Source organism: Phoenix dactylifera, chromosome 13 (assembly GCF_009389715.1).
Source record: "Phoenix dactylifera cultivar Barhee BC4 chromosome 13, palm_55x_up_171113_PBpolish2nd_filt_p, whole genome shotgun sequence".
In the NCBI taxonomy this organism is placed as follows: Eukaryota; Viridiplantae; Streptophyta; class Magnoliopsida; order Arecales; family Arecaceae; genus Phoenix; species Phoenix dactylifera.
In genome coordinates this window covers 10,936,207-10,961,438 of record NC_052404.1, presented here as the reverse complement: position 1 = coordinate 10,961,438, position 25,232 = coordinate 10,936,207, and the positions used below count along the sequence as shown (strand labels likewise).

Here is a 25,232-nt window from a genome sequence, read left to right as displayed (position 1 = left end):
TTAGATGGCAGAGGATGGCTTTGACCAGCGCTCCAATGCTGGCTCCGATCTGAAATAGCGAAAACAAAAAAGTCCACCCATCGGAGTATGTCTGATAGGGGATCTTCTGATGCCTAAGTCAAATATGGCTCTGAGAAAAGAGGAAAAAGCCTAAAAGCCTAAGAGGAGTGGAGAGGCAATGTAAGAGAGTTGACCTGGAGGGCCCTCAGGAACACAATATATAGATGAGGCCTGGAGCCCGATGTTGAGTAGTTCAAGACTATATGATAATTGATAAGGTAACAAACTACGCATCTCACCCATGAATCATGCCTATGCTTCTCAGTCGTAGGGATTTGTTCAGGTGTCGCGTTTGTTAGGAAATAGTTGGTGATCACGATCAATTTGTTGCCAGTTGGAGGGAGAGTTTGAAATGCAAAGAACTCTCCGTGCATCTTTTAGGTCGACCATATGGCAAGCTTTAAGTGGTCGGCCCGCTATTAAGTGGCAAGCTTTTATTGGTCGATTTGTCTCATCGTCAAAGATTGGTTCAAAGGTGTATTACTCCCCCCCCCCCCCCCTTTCCGAGGCTAAGGTAACTTGATCATCTTAGATGAAGGAAGTAGCTTTCCTCGGGCGAAACCAACCAGCTGAGGCAAGCCATGAATCCAATCAGCCAGAGCTATCTTATCAGCTTCGAAAATCTTCTAAAGACTGCATTTTATGATTGAGTAGTGTTTACACTTACCGAAGTGGTATCATGAGTGGCCAAATTTTTGGGACGATGATTGGATGCTTTGCTGGTAGTGATCCTCACGATGGATCGGAATCGAATGCCCGATTGATACATGGTGGAGATGGACCGATTGATCTTCGTTTTGAAGTTTCTGCAACCAGACGTCTTCAGAGCGGCTGAAGGTTAACCAGCTCTCCAACCCTGAAATCCTTTCTATTCTTCATTCTCGACCAAGGCTCTCTTTCGTTGCCGCTGCTAACATTCGTTCTTCTATTTTCCTACCTAAGTTTCTTCATCTTAAGCTTGTGGTAAGCTTCCTTGATTCTTTCTTTCAGTTCCTTCTCATGTTCTGCAATTTTCTCCTCTTTTCTTTGATTTCTTGTTTGGGAGAAGTAATGAGACAGATGGCGAAGAAGTTGTCGGACGTCGAGCCTGTGGCTCAACGCTCATTTTGTCAAGCATTTAGGGGCTCGAAGGGATCCTCTTCGGCAGTCGACTTTGCTCCATCTGCTAAGAACTTTGAAGTTGCCCAACCCTTCTAGTCGGGTGACGCCACCAGGAAAAACGAGAAAACTATAAAAGGTGAGTCTGAGGTTTCCCATTCCGTCCCTTTTTGTTATGTTTTTGTATAGGTATCGGCTTGTTTCGACCCAACTCATCCCCAATGCATGAAGGATGATCGTTAGATTCTTTTCTTTTGTTATTTTTCACGGTCTCCCTCCTTTTTGGGTTGTTCCAAGCTTTCTTTCAGTCGAAGGAGCACCCTCGAAAATAAAGATGGTGGTATCTTTTTAGCATTAAATGTTGCCATCTTCTTCTGTCTAGTCCTTCCTCTATTTATGGCTGGAAAGGCCAATTATTTTTTGTGTCCTTCGAGAGGGGTTGTGCCTTCCGATAGAGAGGGTCCATGCCAAGGAAGAAGGCAATAAATCTATTCCCAATATTATCCGACAAGGAGCAGATGACGGTCGATACCTTTTGCATTATGCAGGCATCATCTTTGACCGAACTGCTTTCCATGGCCATCTTGGCAAATGCTAATGGTTGGACAATCTTTTATAGTTAAACTTACCCTAAGATGGCAATCTTTTATGCATCATTGTCTGCATAAAATTCTGAGAGCTGCAACTGGTAACTTGTGATAGTTACTGAAGCAAGCACATGCTGTAGGGTTTTGGGATTGTTAGTGCACATGAGAGTGTCATGGAAGCAGCAATATCAGCAACAGATGCACTCTCCATATTATGGTGCATGCTCATCTTTTGCCCCCTCTTTATGTGACATAGACAATTAATGTTTCTACCCCACTATGAAGCGTTTCTAGTTTCCCCCTACTTTTATTTAAGAGATACGATTGATTTGGATTTGGCACCTTGGTCATATGAGATTCAATCCACCAGGTACTAGAAGCACAAACAACAAATTTGTATGCAAATAATTGCAAAGCGGTCTAAATGGATACCCTTGAATTTGGGCATATAATAAATATATATATACACGCTGAACGGCCTGATTCGCATTATTTTAGTATGAATATATTTTAAAAAAAATCAAAAAATAAAATGTACCGAAGTGCCCTTAGTATTAATGCCAAGTCGGTCCAGGGGCACAATTTTTTCATTTAAGATTTTCACACAATTCTGTGATGGTAGGTAAGGACGTGGTCAACTTAATAACACATATGCCTTGGTTATTGCAGGTGGATTATAAGGAAGCCTTATTCCCATGGCATGTAGTGATGTAGATAAGAAAGATTTTCTTCTTTGGACCATCACCTGCATCACAACTTTATTTCTTGGGATATAGAGATTGGTGCGCTTGTTGGGGTGAGTGTTAATCTGCATGGCTATGTGAAGCATATAAGTTTCTTTTCAGAACTTGTTATTTTATTTGACAACACCAAACTTTAAACACACACATGCCAGTCTCCAAGTCCTATCTCGTACCACCATGAGTTACCACCTCCATTCCCATCCTCATCTTCCTATTATCAGCAACAACTTATTAATATAAATGTAGACAAGAACATAAAAACATAGCAATAGTCCTCAACTCTCATTACAAATATTATTATTTGGATGCACACAGCATTGACCTAACCTAGTTACACAAGCATTAGGCATTAACTTTTGGCGCCCATCCAGCAACCACATGCTCCTCCGCTGCCTTGGTCTTTATGAAGGACTCCCGATTGAAAAGCAGCTGGACAAATTGAGAATCTTACATCAAGTCTTTTACATAAAATTAATAATTAATGAGACATAGTTAGCATAAGGCAACATGATAAGTAATTCATGCATAGGACACGGTAACCATGCATTTCTTCACTGAGGGAATATAGAATCCTAAAAGCGTGATGACAATTACTTATAGATTCCATAAATAATCATTCATAGATAATATGAGCCAAATATACTCTCCATTAAGTCTTTTACGTAAAATTAATAACTAATGAGACATAGTTAGCATAAGGCCACACGACAAGTAATTCATGTATAGGACTTAGTGCGCATGTTTCTTCACTGAGGAAACATAAGATCCAAAAAGTGTGATGACAATTATTTATAGGTTCCATAAACAATTATTCATAGAATAATATGAGCGAAATATAATTTGCGCAGAACTATATGAGCATATATTAAAGAATACAGGCAATATTCTCTGAATTAGCAGCAGTAACAATTTCACAAACTTCACAAAAATATTTTTTTTTAAAAAATGCGCATATTCCTTCCTTTCTTGTAACTAGTCACTCGAATAGCAGATATATATATATAGCTAGTTTGTCTCTACTGCAGTAGCATGACTAGATTTTAAGAAAACGACCTATTAGTTCCCTCCCTAACATGCATAGCTGAAGCAAACTCATCAGCTTGTCTGTAGTCCTATGCTGCAGGAATTTTTTTCCCTAAGCCAGTGGATATCCAAAAATATTTCATTTTGGTCCATTGTAATAGAAACTTTCTAATGAAAAAACCAAGGGACTTGGTCTTTAACATTCAGTTCTAGTTTGAGAATTGCTGTGGTTATTTATATTGCAAGTTGTTACAAAGGTAACAGAACAACTAAACACAGCATTGTAAAATCATTCCATCACCAACAGAACCATATTTCCGCAAGTTTAAGCAATCATTCCATCACCACCGCACACACGTGAGCATACCCAGACAAGCATGGATGCACACCATACATGCACCTGCATGCACGCCAAGCATAAAAGCAATTAATCCTAGGAACTTATCCAGCATAGTCAAGCATCAAACTTGTCTTGAGAGAGACCAAACAAGAACCCAATAAACTGAACAACTGAATGAGACAGTGATTTCACAAATAAAAAGAACCTAGTCATGAAAGATTGTTTCTTAACTTTTACCCAAGAAGGTACTACCATCTAGCATCACATTAAAACACTCCATACGAGTCGACACACATGTTCTGTATGAGAAATCCATTTTGATCACTGCAACAGTCAATAATAAGACTAAGATCACAAGACTTTATGTAACAGAACCTGGATCAGCTATAAATCACAGCTCTAAGACAAGAAGTCATCATATAAATGTCAAACTGATGCATACAATAAACTTCTTGTCAAACCACCCCAACGTCCTACATCTTATGCCAACAAACCTTGCTGATGATAGTAGAAAATTCCAAAAAAATCATGATGATCATTAGAAACCCAAATGCTTCAGAAGCATTTTTTCAATAATTAACAACTTGATGAGACTAGAAAAATCAGACTCAGTGAGTAACCCTCCCACTCAGGTTCCCAGTTGCCTATAAATGCTCCAGACCATCCATATTCAAAAGATCAATACAGATAATACTTAAGAAAACTATAGAGGACACTAGAAATTATAGAGCTTAATGTCTTAATCATTATATGATTATTAAGATTGGAAAGTGAGAAACTAAGAACACAGATCTTCATTACAATGCATGAAAAGAGAGGAGAATCAGAAGTGGTTGGTAATTATTATATAAAGATTTATCCATTATAACACAGAATCTAGAAAACAGGACCAAATGCCAAAAGAAAGTATACAAAAAACAACTAAATTCAATTATTATGAGAATTATTTCACTAGTCATATCACCTGCATATATCTCTTCACAGAGATCCTAAAATCAGTTTAATAAGGACTAGAGGATCCATAAAAGGCCATGAAAATAAAGCATAGCTCAATAAGGAACCGCTTCTAAGATCGAGGTTACACACTCCATCCCAAAAAGACAACTGTCCTGATGCAAACACATTTCTGAACAGTAATAAGGATTAGAGTAATATAAGTGCAGAGGACATGACCACACTGCAAATGCAACACTTGGATTTTACAACAACCTATAAGGACAGATGCATAGCATTGATCACCGAGAGGTGCTGCCTGAAAGAAGACTTTGCAGTGAAAATTTACAAGATAAAAAGAAAACACAATGTAGGAGACATAGATGTTAACAAGAGAGAAGTAAAGCTTTGATCGTACCTTCATGTAAGCATGAACATAAGTCAAATTTTCTGGTATCTTCCATCCTTTAAAATGATCGAGGGCTATCTCGAGATGGAACAACTTAGGTGCGAGGTTCAAGTCAACTGCTGAGATGTTCTCGCCATTAACATATGGGCCCTGCCAGCATCATAGGCCATGAATATTTAGAAAGAAAATATTTATACGCATGTGGTCCAATTTCTGGATGCATGCATGTCTTTTTATTGCCTGTATGCATTCAAGCTAGCCCTACATTGAAGAGAGAGTAAGAGAGAGGGGTGAGGTGGATGGAGGGAAGGAGGAAATGAACCATAAAGGTTAATATTTTACATGAGCTTTAAGATGCTCATCCAGTGCATGTAATTCATCAAGCAATGCTTGTTCTGACCCATCATTGGGATCCTTGCTCTTCAAAAACTTGACAAAAGAAGAGAATATTTTTGATCCCCTGAAGTGAAAAATAGAAGAAGTTAGATGGTTGGACAGTTGATCATCCAGTACTCAAAGGCTGCAGCATTGGAAATATTTATTAAACTTTTATGTTCTGAAACAAGTAGAACAATATACTTGATAAGGGTTTTTTCCTATATGAATGAAAATATCGGAGGATTTAGACTTACCTGCTTGTTTCACACCATAAAAGGACTCAAGTTTCCTCATTCCACTAACCCAATGAGGAAGTATTAAGTTAAAATAGTTCGGTGAGGGGAGTACAATCTACTTGTTTACAGTATGCTCCGCATCCAAATGTTCTTACAAAGCTTTTCTTAATCTTTGAAAGGAGACTCAGAGAGAAAGAACAGAGAAAACAAATCATCTTAAGAGGTGGAAGGGGAGAGCATGCTCATATTTGTATGGAAGAAGTTGTGTATTATTATCTAGAGTATGATGGAGGAAATTAATAGTAAAGATAGTCTCGTATGATGAGGGGATGCAAGGTAGAGTTTATGATAACAGAGACTGTTATTGCACGTTTAATGCTTACTGAAACATGATTTGCACGTTTGCCTTTGAATTTAAAAATAAACAAAAATGTTCACTAATTTAAGATCCAAACCAAGGTTTTAAAACTCAGTTTCAGTTTTTGGTCTCGATCTGCTGGGTAAACTTTCAATTTTGGCAGTTTCAGCAATTTTCCTACAAGTTTCAGCGGCGTTTCAGTCAAAAAGGTTAAAAAAAAATACAAATTAAGAAAAAAATAAAAAAATTTAAGGCAAGTTACTTATTATCATTTTGTTGTGCTTTAAGTTATCTAGGATCATAATTTGTATAAATTTCAGCAGTTTTTGGCTGAACATAAACTATATTGAAACATGACACACTAAATATATCAAATGAATGCACTTATCTATTGAGTAAAATACCAATTATCAGCTAATCAAGCATAAAATAACAAGACAAGTATATAAGATTATAAAATTGAGTACATATACCTATTTTGCATGACATACTATGGCAAGGTGCGCCATGCAAATCATTATCATAATGACATGGGTGAAATATTTATTTGGATGAGGATAATGAGATAGCTCATCATCATCATTGTGATGAGACCGTAAATTTTATTTCAAGGCAGCCACATGAGTCTTGAAATGGAATTGTGGAGAGTTTATTTAAAAAATTAAAAAAAGGAAACTAAAAGAAAAGGGATGGATCACTCTGAGCCATTACGATCTCTTAATTACTTTGTTTAGAATAAAAATCAGAATTACAAAATCCAAATCGTATGAACGGGAATCCCATCCAATAACCACACAACTCTCAACAATTCAGACTACCTAACCCCTGATTTAAAGAATACCGAAATCCCATCTAATTTACCAAAATAAACCCAAAAAAACTGATCAAAATAGATATGAACCCCAAGAAGGAAATGTACAGAGACAGGGAGATAAAGACTTACACGGAGGAGTATTCCTGGGGAGTGACAAGAGAAGGGTTTGGATAATTCTCCTCGATGATCTGGGTGATGACATCCGAATCGGGAACCCATTTGTCATCGTTGGCCTTGAACACTGGCACCTTCCCCTCGGGGCTGATCGCCAAGAACCTGACACCCCCACCCCATTCCAAGAAACCCAAAATCGTGACAAGAACTCATCACAAAAACCATTTCTTTCAAACCAAAAAAAAAAATCAAAGAAAAATCAAAAGAAAAATGACTGGCTCACCAATCGGGCTTGTTGTCGAGGTTGATCAGCTTCAACTCGTAGGGCACCTTCTTCTCCTCCAGCGTTAGAAGAACTCTCTGACAAAAAGGGCCTATATATTTTTCCCCCCCGGTCAATTAAAAACCACAGAAGACACGGATTGCAAGCGAAATTAAGAGAGAGACTCACAGTCGCCGACGATGTCGGGAGCGCCGGTAGCGGCCTTGACGCAGACCTCGACGGGTTTCACTGAAGCGGCGGCGGCCATTGGCGTTTTAACGCTCGTCTTGGGTTCAGGAGAGAGGGCAAGCAACGCGAGGGAGAGAGAGCGTCCATTTATAGTCAGATTATGCCGTCTTAATCGTGTTCCCTCGGGAAAGTTCCGTGTTGGAATTCGGTTCTGGCGTTCCTGCGGAACATTTTGGCAGAGGACACTTGGTCGGCGTTGGGGGGTTTGGTCCCTGGTTTGAAATACGGCGGTCTTCCGTTAGGGCGTCCAGATTCCGTGGGCGTACGTTATGCGAAAGGCTCGTTGATGAGTATCAGAAGCGCCACCAGGCGTGCAAATGAATGCGACGATGCCAAGTGTCGCTGCGCAGGCCTCGTGTCGGTGAGTGGGCCGCAAACTTTTAGAGCTCTTTTGGTTCGCGGGAAGCATTTTCCTTCCTAGGAATATGATTCCTGAAAAACAAATTCCTAGGAGGAGGATGCCTAGGAAAGTACTTTTGGCATGTTTGGTTGACCATGGAAAAGTGACAAATTTACAAGGTGCTTATGTTTGGTTGGCCATCCACTTTCCTAGGAAAGTTATATATAATTCCTATTATGCCCTTAATAAAAATTAGGTTTTTAATGCCTCTTTAATGCTTCTTTAATACTGAAGGGACTTTTTGGGAAAAAGTAAAAATGGAGTGATTCCCGTCTCATGGGAAAGTAACTTTCCCATGTTTCTCATGGGAAAGACTTTTCCATGAAATGTGGGAATCACATTCCCATGGAAATACAACTTTCCCTTCTCTCTCCTTTGAAAACTCCAACCAAACAAGAGGCATCTCATTACTTTTCCGTTGACCACACTTTTTTCCTTTCTTTTTCCACGAACCAAACGAGCCCTTAGTTTCGTGCTTGGTAAAAGAATTGGAAGGATTTTGGTATTGCTGCTCGGCTAAATAGCCCAAATCTTATGATATCGCGAATGTATTACACCTAAGCTATGGATATGTCCGATTTATATGGCGACCTAAGCGCACTCAGATTTCAAAGATTTTCTCAGATATTTTGAACAAAACTTTTAGCACAAGCAGACGAGAAGTAGCTGACATCTAAAATTAAAGTCTCTCGACTCAGTCCGACAATTAGTTAGCTCGACAATCAACTCAAACCGAGCAAGACTTTCTCATGGTAGAGACAGCTCGATTGTTTCCTCTAATTGTGCATGAGATCCTACCAATTCTATCATCTGTCAAGCAATTTTGGCACATTCCTGAGATGTTGCTCTATGTCTTTAGGATGCTATTGTACGATATCAAGTTTGTTAGAATACGATCCACAGAAGTTTTGGAATCCCAACTATAAATAAAATAGGAGATTCTTTGTGAAAGGTAGGAAAAAGTAGAACCGCTCTACCACTCAATATTCACCTACTAAATCATTTAATACTAGTATCATTTTTCCCATTAACAATCATCTTTGACTCAAATATTGGAAGGCTCGGTTGGAGCCAATCCAACGAGCTCTCTAACCTTCTCCAGTTGTCTTGTAGGTTCAGAAAACTAGCCCACATTATCATTTCGGGATTGACAGCAACATGCCAACAAGTGGGAATAACTTTTTTCTTAAATGAGAGAAATAAAAAATAACTTTTTTATGAAAATAAGATTTATATATTTTAAGGAAAAAAAAACTCATGTAAGACATGAAAAAATTCAATTCCTATTGAAAATTGGGATAATTTTTTTCCAAAAGTACCCTTAGTTTTTAGACAAAATATGGTAAGGTCTTTATTTTTATTAAGAACATAATATGTATTTTACATACTTTTTAAGAAATTAAATGCTTAGCCAAATATAAACTATTTTGGAATTAGTCATTTTTTTGTAATCAACTAAATATGTAAAAATTATTTTTTCAGATATCATATTTAGGCATCAACTTTAAAAAAAAAATATTATAGTAATTTTTTTTTTCATGAACTAAATGGGTCTTTGAAGCCGCAGCCAAAAAAAAAAACAAATAACTTGGTGAGCCAAACGGCAAACGTGTGATGCAATTCTTCTAGATGCTAAGGTGTGCCATACAGTTGTACAAGGACTATAGAATATCTGGTCTAACATCAATTTCAAGCAAAGTAGTTGAAAAAATAAAAAATATTATATTTAGTACTAGAAGGAAACAAGTGGGAGGTTGACATTGACTTATTTTTCTAAAGCTTGCTTATCTTTAGTGTAAAACTTGGCTTGTTTTGTTTGATACTCAATATGAGATGGGTGACATTATGAAAAAAGAGAGCAGCAAATGAGAATTCATGTTCAAACAAATGCAATGACAACAATCATTAGCTTCATATATCAAAAAACAAAAATTATTAGCTTCAATATCTATAATATATACTTAAACAACAGAAAATGCAAATATTTACATTAGCTCATGATACATTGGCAAATGTTTATCGTATATCTTGTATTAACTACATTTGTATCAAACATATCACTGGACTATTTTTTTCTTTTTTTTTTTGCAATGAAATAAATAAATGGATAAATAAGAAGCACCCTTCATCAAGTCCTTCTAGCAAATAGTCAAATATTACAAATTCTTTTGATGGCCATGAACTCCATATACACCTAAATTTAATGAAAATGCTATCAAATGAACATAGGTAGTGTGATTTGAGATTTGCTACATGGCACTTTTGTGCTGCAGGAAAGAACTAATACCATTTTATCAAAATAAGAAAGTTTTATATATTATTCTTCTCCATGATTTGCAACTTTCTCTACTATTGTACTAAATTCAGGTGTCATGAAATGAGGTTTTTGAACTAAACTCTTTTGTAAACTAGTCAGGTTTCCAATAGATCAAGCTATTTGCAAGAGTTTAGTAATCAAGCGCTAATTATCAAAAATGATCAATTTCATTCATATTCTTCGTCAAAGAAACCCAATTAGTTTGTAGGCACCTTTGGTCATAATGATATTCTGGTCCCATTTGTAAATAATCTAAGATTAAATAACACTCTTCGTATCGTGTGGACTTCAACTTTTACGATGCACAACATATAAGACATGGTTAATAATTTCAACAATGTATGATGGATGGCTGCAGCCTGCAAGCATCACAAATAGCCAAATCATTTCCTTTATCAAATAGGAATTGCATGATGGATACAAGTTATGTCATAGTTTTTTTGTACTTTATTCACTGCATAGCAAAAAAAATAAAAACTATCGATGGAATATGCCATATTTCCATGGAGTATTAACAAAACATTTTTTGGGAAAAAAAGTGAAATTGCCAAATAGGTATATTCGTAATAATAAAGTCACGATAAGAAACTTAAAGAGTATCTTTTGTTTAACATTTTTAGTGAAGTCCGGAGTTATGAAAAATAATATCAAAGTAGTTTCAGATCATGATCTATATGGACTAAAGGATATTACAGCAAATGCTTGTTTAGGCTGATCACGAGCTGGTTATGGTGTTTGTAATTGGATTTTTGATATTTGTAATTTGACTCGATGAATTTAGACCTTTTTTTTGACGTGGATGTTATAGCTTAAACAGGAGAGCATATGAGAATCCGTACGTTTAGCCCACATAGTAGATTTAGAGTATTGATACAAGCTCGATGAATGCAAATAATACTTCTCGACTAGTTTTTTTGGATAAGATTCTAGGCCATGACATTTCTTTGCTTACTACTAAATTCAAATATCAAGCAATATATTAAGCTATTTGCAGGAGTGCTGTAATCAAATGCTAATTATTGAAAATGATCATTTCATCCATATTCTACGTCAGAGAAACTAAATTAGTTTGCGGGCACCTTCGATAATTATGATGATTTAGTCATACATGTTTTGTAAATAAACAAGATTCAATAGCACTCTTGTCATCACGTTGACTTTAATGTTACACCGGAAAGCTCATTGAAGATACTGTTAATAATTTCCAAACAAATATTGGATAATTGCAAGTATTGCAAATAACCAAATCGTATGTCTTATCAGATCGATAGGAATTGCATGTATTAGACTGCTTGAAATTTATTCACTATACGGTGAAAAATAAAAAATATTCATGGAACGTGCCATGTTTACATGGAATACTTTTGCTTTTGTTTTGTTAAAAAATTGTTCGAAATTGCTAAATAGGCTTATTGGTAATACTAGAGCTTTCTCAGGGGTATTTTATCGAATATAAAATCTCAAAACTTAACCCTGAAGTCGGCGCCGCTGCTCGACTCGTCGGAGCTCCGTGGCCGTCGCCGCTGCTCCCCATCATCTTTCCCGCAATTCCATTCCTTCTGCTCGAAGAAAACAATGGAATCCATTTGCCGAGTCCATCACCACCCAATCCCCCGCCACCTCTCCCTCTTCTCCCGCCCCGCCTTCTCCAAACCCCTCTTCTCCCTTAAACCATTCTCCCCCAAACCCAGACCCCCTCTCTCCTTCCGCGCATCCTATACGTCCGCCAAAACCCCAGATCACCTCTCTTCTCTCCTCCGGCCCGCTGGCGTCGCCCTCGCCGCCGCCGCCGCCCTCCTCCTCGCCCGCCTCCACGGCCCCGCCCCCGCTGCCGCCGCCTCCCCGCTTCCCGCCGCCGTCCAGCCCGAGACCCTCCCCTCCTCCCCCGCCTCCGCCGACCCCGAAACCCTCGCCGAAGCCGAGGAGGAGCGCACCCTCGAGGAGTACCTCGACTCCCACCCCGACGACGTCCGCTCCCTCCGAGCCCTCATGGAGCTGAAGGTCAAGTCCCAGAAGCTCCCCGAGGCCATCGACATTGTCGACCGCCTCGTCGCCCTCGAGCCTGGGGAGAAGGACCTCCCTCTCCTCAAGGCCCACCTCCAGAGCTACAGCGGCGACGCCGAGACCGCGAAGCAGGGGTTCGAGGAGATCCTCCAGCAGGATCCGTTCTGCGTCGAGGCCTATCATGGGCTCGTGATGGTTGCCTCCCAGTCGGAGGAGTCCGACGAGGAGCTGGACGGCATTCTGAAGAGAGTCGAGGAAGCCATGGAGATGTGCAAGAAGGAGAAGAAAAAAGAAGAATTGAGGGATTTCGAGCTACTGGTTGCTCAGATTAGGGTCACTAAAGGGAAGTATGAAGAGGCTCTCAAGTTATATGAAGAATTGGTGAAGGAGGAGCCCGGGGATTTCAGGCCTTATCTGTGCCAGGGGATTATATATACTCTGTTGAGGAAGAAGGACGCGGCGGAGAAGCAGTTCCAGAAGTACCAAAGGCTCGTTCCGAAGGGTCATCCTTATGCACGGTATTTTGAGGAGAACATGATGGCGATGAAGATTTTTGGGCAGATGGAGGAGAACAAAAGAAAAGGATCTTTCAAGAGTTGAGGGGTTATTGGTAAGGAGGACAAGTTCATATAGGATTTATTTGATAGCACTTAATTTGAACTTTTTAGGTGTTAGCGTTTAAATGTTCAGTTGGTCAAGTTTTCTGGTTTCACTAGTAGTTATGTTGATCAGCGATTCCTTTTCGATTTCATTAGTCTGGTCACAAGGTTGTTCTGATCATGACCTTCTCAACGTTTTTGTTAATTTGGGTAGTCAGAATAGAGACATTTTAATTGAAGCTTGTATGCTCTCAGTATAAATTTTTCTCCTACTTAAGAGTTTCATTGAGGTTAGGCATTGAAATGTCAACTCAACTGAGTTTTATCAGCATGGCTTGCATTCTTTCTTGGTGGCTGCTTTTCCATGCCATAGTGTTTTAAAAGTACCTACTTACCATTTCGGTTATTTAGGATTGCAATCAGAAAACTAATACCAATTTCCATTAGGAAACAGTGTTGTCATGGCAATGGCAATCAGTTATGTGGTTGGTCAGTCTATCCCACCAATTGCATGGGGCCTGTGCAATGACAGTTCCTGATAGGTGTTTAAGTCAGCTCTTAAGTGGGAACTTATTAGATGAACTCCCTGCATTATGTAGTGATCCTAAGCTGTTAAAGATGTTACTTTGTTCTTGATTTGTCTGCATTAACTTAGAGGGCATTTGTATGGTATTTTCTTTTGTGTATCATATCTAGGTTCTTGTAGTTTATCTGAAGGAAGGGAAAAGGAAATGAAACCAGGAATCATTTACATCATGGATTCTTTTCCCTGAGTTTTATTTCTTTGCACATACTTTCTTGGTACACATCTGGAATTAATAATCAATGATTCACATTTGAAAGACAGTTTCAGTAGTGATATCAAAAGAAGTATTTAGAAGTCATATCGTTATCACATTTTTTATTAGTATCATATCATTATCACATATTTTGTTAGTATCATATCATTATTATGTACTATATCAGTATGTTAATGTCATACATTATTTGGCACCAAGATAAGTGGCATTGATGTCAATCCTAAAGTTAGCTTCAGTAATGATATAGATATTGGGATGAAACTTCGTCAATGCACAGCATTTGATATATGATAAAAAAACAATAGGGTACCTTAACTGAAGCTAAGGATTTGGGCCATGGGTGGATGCTATTATATAAATAACTGAGTAGTTGAGATCCTATGCTCATGATCAACTTGCATGATAGAAATGATCAAGGGAGGAATTGCTAAGTTGGGTTCTTAAGAGAGTGAGCTCGCTTGACTTTTGTGCATCTTGGCTATACCTCATAACTTCTTCAGATTGAGATCATCTCTGGCCTTGATCTATCATATTTATCCCTGGTCCAAGACACTGCTCAGCCTGAATTATTTAATAACAGGGCAACTGGAGCCTGAATTGGTTTCGCAATATTACTTGCAAATTATCATATCTAAATTACAGGATTTAAAACTATTTAAGAGAACAAATTAGTTCCTTGGTGGCATATGAATGTATTTGTGGGCAGCATAAGATAGTTTTTCAAAAGGTTCCAAGATAGCATTTTACAAGGTTTTATATTTCACTTATGGTGCTCTTATCAACCAGTGTTGGTATAATGTGTATCATGTGGACCCTTGCCTGATAATAGCATGGTTATATTAAAAAAGTGCATCAGATGAGTGCTTCGTATTGATAGCAGAATTTGGTAGGGTGGATATATTTATTTATTCCTTCAGCATTTTACTGTTAAATATATATAATTACTTTATATTATGCGCAGCTCTTGCTGGAGGATCTGAAGGTGAAACATATTTCCCATACAACGAGAGTTGAGAGTGATACGGTGGCCTACCTATGCAGGCAGATGAGGACTATTACTCAAAATCCAATGGTTTATCTTGTGTCACCTAGTGAGGTAGGACTTTTGTGCTGAGGTGAAACATCTCGTATTTACAAGGAGATCAATAGGGTGGGTGGGTGGCCAGTGGCCCACTAGGTGAGTTGGCAAGGACTATTAATCAAATTCAGTGGTTTGTTAAAATACCTACACTTGTCAGCCAATAGAGTTGCTACTTGTTTGAATCTAATAGTATTTCTACTTCAGTTACCTCTAATGGCTTGTCATAATTTCAGTTCAGCATATATGTTCGAAAAATCCAACAACTTAATTCTGCCTTGCATTCTTTTATTCCCTCTGTTTATGTTGAAGCTGGTTTTTAAGTAAGATGCACTTTCATGGTCAAACAGCAACTGTCACAGATACCTATTCACTGCACTATCAATTCATTAAAGATTGAGGACCTAGCATATTTGTTCGATATATGCTGTTTGTCAACTAGTAATTTGGAGCTCTTCTTATCTAAACCAAGTGATCCTAAAATTCTAACTATCTGTTCACCATCATTGCTTTTGCGCAATGTCATATATGTATGCTTTAATGGCTCTTAACACTGCCTTGATCATAATATTAATTTGTCAGAATTATTGGATTATTCCTTTAGCTGTATAATCATCTTGGAACCGGCAAAAATTGGATGAAGAATGTTGGTATTCTCTATAATTTTATTGATTTCTTATATTTAAGTATAGATTCAGAAAAAATGTTGATTGGAAAATTATGATTGTCAAATTAATTCCCTTTCATTCCTATGTACCAATAAAATAAGAGGTTTCAAATGTGGGATAAGCAACCATTGCATACTGCTACTATGTGGTGGGCTGCTAGATTTGTAACTTTTTATAAGTTTTCTCTTGTAATAGAAGCATTTTTTCTATGAGGGTATGTTTCTCGGGCAATGGAGAAGGTTCGTCAGTTACGTTAAGGATAGCTTAGTAGTTGGACAAGTTCTAACATTGGTGGTAATTTTAAAATGACATTACTTCTAGTGATGTTGGATACTGTCATTGAAAGGGTTTGATAGGTCCAGACATACGCATGCATACTCGTGCATACGCACAAAAAAAGGAAATACAAAAAGCACCTTACCTTGTTTGGGAGGCAGTGCTGCAGAAACTGGTAAAATTCTTCTTCCATGGTCGCTGTACTATATATTACTAACCAACCTTCTGGGATTCCGATGAAACAGCATATGAATGCTGGAGTTTATTATACTGTGCAGGAAGCTTGGAGGTCATATTGTTGACATGATAATATTTGTTGACAAAGTACGATGCCCATATCCCATCCCTTTTAATCAGATACTAGCCCAAAGCTGCAGATTATGAATGGTATGTTTGAAACTGGAATGATGAGCACCAACTATTCTGTATTGGTTTACTGGGTTGTTAGTTCATGTCATGTGGTGGAAATATGTATTGCTCATTTAGTTACTAGAAACTCCAGTTTCCAATCTAAAAGCTTTGTGATATACAAGGTTTAGCTTATTAGTTCTTTCTAGTTCTTGCTTAGTGTTATCCTACAGGTAGCACAGGAAGCTCCGCATTGTTGTTGGGCGAGCAATAAAACTTATGTCATCTGGTTGGGGCTGGCCATATATAAGATCCCATCTTGATCAACCACCACACTTTATATGACCATTAGTACTATTGGGACTGCATGGCAGTATGTTTTTACAGAGCTTTTAAAGTCATTTTATTTCTTTCAAGCTAGGTGGCAATGCTAGCAGAAAGGTTTTCCAGTTGGATTTTGGAACTAATCAAACTAAGTGGAATTTTCTCGTGATGCATATGCTTGCATGAATGAATTGCTTGGCGTTTGCCAATATGGTGCTGTTTATGCCAAGGCAGTGGAGTAGACTGCTGTAACTTCGTTTGCCAATCAATTAGAGACTCATCTGTTACAGTTCTTTCTTCGACAGCTCTGAAGAAGCATTGAATTTGGTGACTGGCCATCAACCTCTTATTGTGGGCGAGGTTTGTGGATGAATTTGAATTCTGTTGATGGGGTTACAATAATATGTTCATTGGACACTGTAGAGCTAATCAAGCTCCAAAAACAGGGGAAACACTGGGTTTTGGAGAATGTAATTCCAAATTCTGATGTATTAGGTGTCTATCATCAGAGAAATGTTCCAGCACGACACCTAGCTAGTCATTCAAACAGATTAACAATAAACCAAATGGAGAAGCAATGGCCGTGACCTAGCTTAGAGTTGATGGTCATAATGTAGGCAAGTCTTGATCAGGTCAATTGCTTAAACTTCTTGACAAATGAATGCTCTCAAATGAAGGAGAAATCTGTGCTGGGTCAACTGCCATCTAATCCACACGTAAAACATCACACTTTGGAACAGATGCTTCGAATTGAAGACAAGCGTACGTAAATAATAAACCCTCCTATACCTGTGACCTTCGGATTCAAGTTTCAAAGTAATTTATCCTTTGCAAAGGGCCTGGACTAAACTGGTTGACGGCTTGAGCGTTTTTAGACACCTTTTATGGATAACCGATGGACGCGTGCACACTTGGGTCTACGTTCGTTCCTCGGAGTCGGTCTGACGAAGTCCCTGGCTTGGCTTTGACCGCATCCGAGAGCAAATCCAACCAAAAAGCAGCGGCAGCAAATACCAAGACCTCCATTGATTGCCTCGAACTTTCCTTGGCGAATATATTTCTAGTTTTTTTTTTTTTTTGACCTTTCATCTTGTCAATAAGACATTATCTTATATTTTAGTTCTCTTGCTGTTTCTCTCTTCCGTGCAAGTATTGCACTTGGAAATCTGAAGTTTTCAACACGGATTTCCCAATCCCCTTCCTTCCTTTTAGGCTTTTACCCAACCAAACCCCCCGAGCTCACCAACTAGCTGGAAGGCAGCGAGGCTCTCCCTCTTTTAAAGGCCAAATTTTAACTCTCATTTCCTCAAATCTTCTGGCTTAACTTTTTTGGACAAAGAGAGAGATGGTGAATTGGGAGCTTAAGCACTGCTGCGATCACGATCAGGTCGCTTTCGTCGTGACCATCGGCGTCTTCACCGTCGTCATCCTCGCCGTACGTTTCCCTTCGACCTCGCATCTCAATCTATCGGTTCTGCTTCCCCCGTTTTGGCCAGGCTCCGAGACTCCTTTTAAAACCCCCACTTTTTCCTTACTAAATCCTCAAGGGCACTTTGTGAAGTCTACTGAATTAGTTTGTCCATTTTTCTACATTCCAAACCCATAAAGTTTTGTAAATTTTCAGTCATAACGTCCAAACCCTTCTGATTGGGATCTAGTGTTGGCTTGGCAACTTCTGTTTGCATGTTGGCCTGTTTTAAGCGATACCTAATATTGCAGTGTTGCGCATGCTGCATGTATGTCATCTGTTTTTGAAATATTTGTAGTTGTGGAGGACGGTATTGCTGACCCCCTTCAAGCTCGTCACAGTGTTTCTCCACGAGACCAGCCATGCTCTTGCGTGCAAACTAACATGTGGGCAGGTAAGAATTTGAAGTACTCGGTCATGGCTAATTTGATCCCTTAGTTTGTATCGATTTGTATGGGATCTATATAATGGGTAATGTGATTGTTTTGCTTTGGAATTCTTTTTTTGTGAATTTATGTGAGATGTAGTTGCTCTCAAGTATTTCTATCTTAACCATGCTTTGTATCTTGCTATGTTGGTGCAATCTCGAACACATGGTATCATGCTTCGCTTAATTCGAGCAATTCTCTCTTTAGAAGCCTATTGAGTGTCGTTGAACTAACGCTAATGGTCGCATAAAAACAGTTTGCCTAAACAAAGTAATCGTGAATCTGAATATCTAACAGCAGCCTTAAGTGCAAAAGTGTTTTTTTTTTTTTTTGATGAGCATTTTGACTGAATGGATATTGTAGTATTCTTCTTGATTATTGTCATGAAAGATTCTCTAGAAATTCATAATGCTTGTTGGTTTCAAGAAACACTCAAATTTCTGGATGTAATGATTGCCGTGTGGTAAATTTTCTTCAAATTTATGCTCTTCCCCAGCAAAGTAAATCTGGAGTGTTTTCATCTTATTCATGGAGCTGCTAATGCACATGCATTTAAGTATTCTAGTATCGATATATCCTATTTTGGTAGATGCTAACCCGTGCCCTACTGATCATTTTGCATATAGGATGCCTTTGGTGGCATCCCAAGAGTGTACTTATAGCTTTTATGTTTGATGCAGGTGGAAGGCATGGAGGTTCATGCCGATGAGGGCGGGGTCACGCGAACCCGTGGTGGCATCTACTGGCTAATTTTGCCTGCTGGGTGTAATGCGTTTTCCTTCTTAAATTGTTAGCAATAGTATTCTGTTTCTGGTTTCAATTGCAATACTCCATGATAAGAACCTGTGGAAATTCCAGTTGTCAGAACTCTAGTATAATCTTGTTTAACGCGACATACTTTACAATATCATTACCAGTTTACAATGGCCCTTTTGTAATAAAATATTCTGCTCCTTTACCATCCAGATCTAGGATCATCGTTTTGGGGAATGGTTTTCGTACTTGCATCTACGAACCTTATTGCTACAAGAATTGCAGCTGGTTGCTTTATAGTTGCACTGCTCATTGTCCTCTTTGTCGCTAAGAATGTAAGTAGTTGATACTTCTTATTAGTCTTTGATTGAAAGTTATTTTGTTAGTTTCTTTTCCCCCTCAACATTCATCTTTTGTCGGTATCTCTGATAATACACTTGTGGATCATGCAGTGGACACTTCGAGGACTGTGCATAGGTGTGTATAAATGATCTTTATACTTTCCTCAAAATTCATCATCTGACATTCAGGATCTGCACAAAATTGACATATAAGCATTTAACTGTCTAGGCTTCATCATATTTCTTGCGATCATTTGGGTTTTGCAAGAAACTACGAAGGTCCGCATTCTTCGCTATGTCGTTTTGTTCATAGGTGCGAACAAATCTACCTGCATAGTTTTTTCTCTTTTTTTTTTTTGTGTGTGTGACCGTTCATTATACAAGACTTGTAACCTAGCTGGGAGAAAATTACCTGTGCTTCTTTGCAAACTGCAGGTGTAATGAACAGCTTATTTTCAGTTTATGGTAAGCATGATTGTAATACAGATTTTATTTAATTAAATTGTTATAGAAAAACCAACTGATCAGCATCGATAAGTTGGATATGATATCTAGAGATCACCAAAATTATTCCCATAAGAATTATTTCATGTTGCAGATATATATGATGATTTAATATCCCGAAGAGTCCACTCAAGTGATGCTGAGAAATTTGCTGAGATTTTCCCTTGCCCTTGTAGTGGTGTTGCATGGGGGGTTATTTGGTGAGATTCTGTTTCTGAATACAAATTGCTTATGAATGACTTCTGTGGTTACATACATGAAGGAAGCTTTCAATATATCATGTACGATATCTTTAGATCTACTAAATATTTGTTGTTGATTCTGCTTGCAGGGGTCTGATATCATTCGTGTTTCTTTGCGGATCCATTTACCTTGGTCTTGTTATTTTATCATGAGGTATTAGTTGCTTTCTATTTTTATTGTTTTCAGTAAGATCTCAGCTTTAGCAGTTTGCATCATGTGCAAAGGAGAGCTAAAACAGTAGGAGGAATGGGTATTATATTGAGACCCTGAATAGGATTTAGGAGCTTTTGGTATCAAGTTCTCCTGATATGTGTTTATCACTTGCAAGAGAGGTGAATGACTTATGTGATGCAAGTTTGGCTAATTTTTGTTCATTAATCACATTAGCAAATATGATTTCAGAACCATGTGAGGAAAAGAAGGGAATAAATCTGTGTTCTGAATTTTAGCAGATAGTTCTAATCTACTAAAAGTAAAACAGAATTTTCGACATTGAATGACAACAAACTGAAAAATGAAAACAATAATGACATATTAATTTTAGTTGACATCCATAACAGCATCTGGGATATCTGCTACCTTGAGCATTGAGGAAAACTGCTGACTTTTTTTTCTGCTTGAACTTCAAATAATTTTGAGAGTGCAGTTTTTTTTTTTGGTTCAGAAATAAGATTAATGGAGAAAAAAGATTACATACTCTTAGGTTCCTTTTCTCCAGTGACTTATAGCTTATTACTGTTCCTGGTTCTCCCCAGGAAGACAAAAAGAACAAACGAGCATCAATCAATTCAAGGATAGAAAGAAAAGGATGAAATCAGATGTTCTTGAGTTGGAAGACAGGTTTGTTGCATATGGTAGACTATGCACAAAACCTACTCAACTAATATGTTTCCTGTCATGGAAACAAAATTTAATATGCTGAGTCCATAGTTCTCTCTGACTTCTCGTACTGCTCTAGATTTTGATTATGCACTGGCAGAGCATCAAACAGGAACATTGTGGTAAAAAAATCAATATGACTATCTTCTAAGCAGTGACTTAGATATTTAACCAATGAGTGTTGATCTATCACAGGCTATAAGGAAGAGGAAGAAAAGAGTCTTACCAAGTTGGAAAACAGAGCTGTCACATATGGTAGCCTATGCATAGAACCTACTTAATTAATATGTTTACCTTAACAGGAAACAAAATTAAATATGTCAAGTCCATGGTCTTACTGGACTTGTTCTTCTAAATTTTGTGTGTGCACTTATGGAGCATTAAACATGAAGATAGGAGTAAAAAGTTAATGCAAATATCTCTTAGATAGCAATTTATAAATTCCTTGGTGGACCTGTAAGACTGGAGTGTTCTGTATTTAGAACCAAACTCGGATCAGGTTAAAATATTATCCTATAATATTTTGTTGTATTTTAAGTGATTGGTTCTTTACCAGAATCCCTTGTAACTATCCCATATCATAATAACATGTTATATATGAAGGGTTATTGGGGTTTCGCCCCTTATAGCTGATTATTGTATACTGGAAACTTTCCAACACTTGTCCTGATTACACATTATTAGATATCAAAGGAATCCTGAGCTCTTAAAACCAACTTTTAAAATTTATAATGCATGAGAGAGCCATTCATTATTCATTGCTGTAATTTGATGTCACTGATGCAATGCCTCTTCATGTTCCTACACTCTCCAACCAATTTAGCTCGGTCCTAAAGTCTAGCGGGATATTGCTCGTTGGTAGTATGAATTATCCAATTTGGTCAAACTCATTGGTTTTCAATTCCTTGTTTGAGGGAGTTCAGTCTTGCCATATTTCTAATCCCCTTGGTTCATTATCCACTGGATTTAATGGGCTTCTGGAATCAGAAAGGAGTAACTGGAAGCCCTTATAGTTACCTGTTCACATCCAACCTTTGATTTGGCAAGGATCTTCAAGGAAGGATTACATCTACTGTACTAGCCTCCCATGGCTTGTTATCTAGTGTTTTTGAAGAACCATACTCGGTTACTGACAAGCCCAGGTATTGTCACATTCCACTTGATTGGACCTAATCTCCCTCTCATTATGTTGTCTTCACATATTCATTTTGGAGAATCTCATTAATCCTTTTAATCTTTTGTTATCTCTTGGAGGCCTTTGCTGATGTTATTATTGCAGACTTGAGCCCATGGGGGCACTTACTGTCACCTTTTTTCGTTTTGGAGCCATGCCAGTTTCGCACCATGTAATTGCACAATCTGCACCTGGACCTTTTTCTTCCTTGATTCTGATGTCTCTCAATCATCTGCAGGCCTACTCGTACTCTTTGCTTTGTTCATCTCAGGTCCCACAAGCACCACAACATAGGCTCACTGAAGTTTCTTTTTAACTGTTAAGGAAACCGAAAAGAAAGTTTCTGTTTAATCCACTCTATGTATTTCACCTTTTCTATCCACTTAGGCCTTGATATGCTCCCTGCTTTTGTTTTTGGCCTTTTGGGTTCTCTAGGTACCTTGTTCAGTTTCTTGATCCTCTGCCACCTTGTTATTCTCTTCTGTGCCCTCTAAGTCTGTAAGCAGTATCTAATAACTTAATTATCAGGTTCGTAACTTAAAGCTGGACAATAAGCTTATTAAGTCAGGATTGAAACCTGCATGCAGGATCTAATATCTACTGGATCGGGCATGAGTTTGATTGGTTTTGAAACGATAGCCAGCATATTCGTTGAATATGTATCTTGCATGTTATATTATGTACCGTACATGCACGATATTTTACTTTTTTGGGGGTATACTTTATAGCCATAACCATCAAGTCTTTTCCTAATATGCCATCACTACTGGTGTGGTATGTGTTATGTTTGTAATCTAATTTACCTCTTGGATTCCTTGCCACACCTCAATTAATTGAATTATTAAACCCAAGCATTTTTTTTAAAAAAAAAGGTCAGAAAAAAGCTGGCCATCAATTTTCTAATAGCAAGAGAGTAATAATAAATATATGAGCACATAAAAACCTTATAAATGTATATTTATTCTGAGTTTGAAATTTCCATCGCTCTTAAGAATCCTTAAGGCTGAGAATCAACTTAGAAACTCAAAATGCTGGAGGATGCTGTAAGACCATGTATGTGGTCCCTCCAAGCAAATGATTAGCAGTCAGAATCAGATCCTTCTATAAGTTGATGCTTTAGAGTTTAATATTACACTCGTTGGATTTGAATGTGAATGTGGGTTTTGCATTCCCTTTCAATGTTGGGCGTGTACCTCGCAAGTGCCTGACCTCAAATTCATCTTTCATATCTGTGCAACCTAAAGGTGACTTGTTATAGCGATGTTGCCTGTTGCAGAGGGCCAATTGGTTTTGCCGATTTGTCATTATTAAAGGAACATGACTTGTGAGGTCAGCTTGTTATCTCAAATTGTAGGACATCTCTGCATCGTCAGACATAACATATTGTGTTTGGTTTGTATGCAATATTAAACATAACATGGCATCAAAGAAACTGCTTGCTCTTTTTACAGGATCACTTTTTTAAGTTTTATGACAACCCGTAAGTTTTTTTTTTTTTTTTGTGTGTATGGATTACAACTACGTACATGATGAAATCCACAGCAATATCATCATGCTTCGGTCAACTGGTAGATTGCTGATATCTGCTACTCTAAATCAGTCATCATGCTTCTTTCTTTGTGACATGCCCTAGTAATTCACTGCAAAATTAATGCAGTATAATAATATTCTTTCCATACCCTTCAGTGTGCTAAATCATTCTATAGCACAAGATTGAAGACGTGAACGATCTATACTGATGGCATCTGCTTTTTCCCTGTAAAATCTGTTAAACTGATATATGATTATATAATTAATCAATAAAGTGAGCTTTGGATGCTGATCCTTTTGTCTGACTTGTTCTCAGGGTCCCAGTTTCGCAGGGATTGTCGTCTCTCGATATAGTCTGGAGTAACACAATGTTTTAAGAGGTTTCCATTGCTCAGATATTCAGATTGGACCAGGCTTGCAATTTTTGCTCCTGGATGAATTATGGAGCAATAAATGGCCATTTGCTGATACATGCTTGTGTTCATTATTCTTTTTGTGACACTTTTGACTTGTCTCACCTTACAACCTCCATAGTCTCAATACATAGCTGACCATTCTTTGCTACTCAGAAATTTTGTACTTCTGATTTATTATTAAAGGTTTCTAATTAAGTGTTACTACAATCACTTATTTTTTATCAAATCAGGTTGCACCATCACTGTGGATACCAATAGTACGCATATGATAATGCCTGCAATGGAAAATTGTCTTTTATCTCTCTTTCGGAGCATTTTTTGTAGCGGAATCTACTTCATTTGACAAAAAGAAGTCTAGGGATTGTACTATTAGTAATGGTTGAAGTTTCAAATCTTGCCATCTTGATTGTGGCTTGGAGCATTTGCACTGAGCAGTGAGCAGCTCATATCCCCTCATCTCAGTAACACCAATAATTACATCCTTTCTACTGTTAGCATCTGCCATCCATGCGCTATATCCGGCCAAGGGATCCTCCCATGTTTGCTCTTTTGTTTCTGTTTTTGCTTTACCAAAAATTTCTCATTGCTGTGCCCACTGCTTGAAATTTGATGTCAGTTCTCTAAGCAACAATTCAGTGGTTGCAGAAACTGCAGCACTACTTGTCTCATGGGACTGTTCTATGTATGTTTTGATAATCTATACGAATACACCGTATATGACATTGCAATGAGATGCAAGCTAACTCCTCTATGATACTAAGCATCGACAACATTCACCGATGCCCAAAAGAACCCAGAAATCAGTGTAAATATAATCTGGCCAGCTTTATAGCTGCCTGAATTTATGTATTGGAGGTTTGAAGAGATCATGACAAAATTTGCAAGCATCCTGGCGTCGGAGATGAATGGAAAAGCATGGTTTGCAGGGCCACGCGTTCCTCCTCCTATGTTAAGGTCATGAATAATTGCTACGATGCTGTAAAAAGATGCTCATGGTGGTCAAAGAGTTACCTACTCTTGTAAGGCTCGTCTCAAAGGGCTGTCTCATCTCTTTCCTCGCCATGATTGTTTGATTTGG

The 25,232-nt window shown here is 38.1% G+C and overlaps 3 protein-coding genes across 5 annotated transcripts; 2 read left to right on the top strand and 1 right to left on the bottom strand.

Moving 5' to 3' along the window:
• Nucleotides 1-2,566: 2,566 nt before the first annotated feature.
• Nucleotides 2,567-7,713, bottom strand: LOC103706622 (probable glutathione S-transferase DHAR1, cytosolic). Of its 2 annotated transcripts, XM_026804485.2 has the most exons (7): nucleotides 7,545-7,694; nucleotides 7,377-7,467; nucleotides 7,109-7,255; nucleotides 5,536-5,653; nucleotides 5,203-5,343; nucleotides 3,879-3,911; nucleotides 2,567-2,917 (listed from the first exon to the last, which is right to left on the bottom strand). In XM_026804485.2, exons 1-7 carry the CDS (start codon nucleotides 7,621-7,623, stop codon nucleotides 2,831-2,833), a joined length of 696 nt encoding a protein of 231 aa, XP_026660286.1. In that variant the 5' UTR covers nucleotides 7,624-7,694; the 3' UTR covers nucleotides 2,567-2,830. The 2 variants fall into 2 exon arrangements, with proteins under 2 accessions (XP_026660286.1, XP_008788994.1); XM_008790772.3 differs by lacking the exon at nucleotides 3,879-3,911 and having other exon boundaries at nucleotides 7,545-7,713.
• Nucleotides 7,714-11,791: 4,078 nt separating this feature from the next.
• LOC103706623 (protein SLOW GREEN 1, chloroplastic-like) lies at nucleotides 11,792-15,012 on the top strand. The gene is made up of 2 exons (XM_008790773.3): nucleotides 11,792-12,935; nucleotides 14,686-15,012. The coding sequence occupies exon 1, from the start codon at nucleotides 11,897-11,899 to the stop codon at nucleotides 12,923-12,925; it is 1,029 nt and encodes a 342-aa protein (XP_008788995.2). The 5' UTR covers nucleotides 11,792-11,896; the 3' UTR covers nucleotides 12,926-12,935; nucleotides 14,686-15,012.
• A 495-nt stretch (nucleotides 15,013-15,507) lies between these two features.
• Nucleotides 15,508-24,390, top strand: LOC103706624. Of its 2 annotated transcripts, XM_026804487.2 has the most exons (11): nucleotides 15,508-15,921; nucleotides 16,025-16,133; nucleotides 18,185-18,280; nucleotides 18,995-19,079; nucleotides 19,281-19,402; nucleotides 19,520-19,544; nucleotides 19,638-19,721; nucleotides 19,844-19,873; nucleotides 20,007-20,112; nucleotides 20,244-20,308; nucleotides 24,055-24,390. In XM_026804487.2, exons 2-10 carry the CDS (start codon nucleotides 16,131-16,133, stop codon nucleotides 20,305-20,307), a joined length of 615 nt encoding a protein of 204 aa, XP_026660288.1. In that variant the 5' UTR covers nucleotides 15,508-15,921; nucleotides 16,025-16,130; the 3' UTR covers nucleotide 20,308; nucleotides 24,055-24,390. The 2 variants fall into 2 exon arrangements, with proteins under 2 accessions (XP_026660288.1, XP_008788997.1); XM_008790775.4 differs by lacking the exons at nucleotides 15,508-15,921; nucleotides 16,025-16,133 and adding an exon at nucleotides 16,846-17,853.
• Nucleotides 24,391-25,232: the final 842 nt, after the last annotated feature.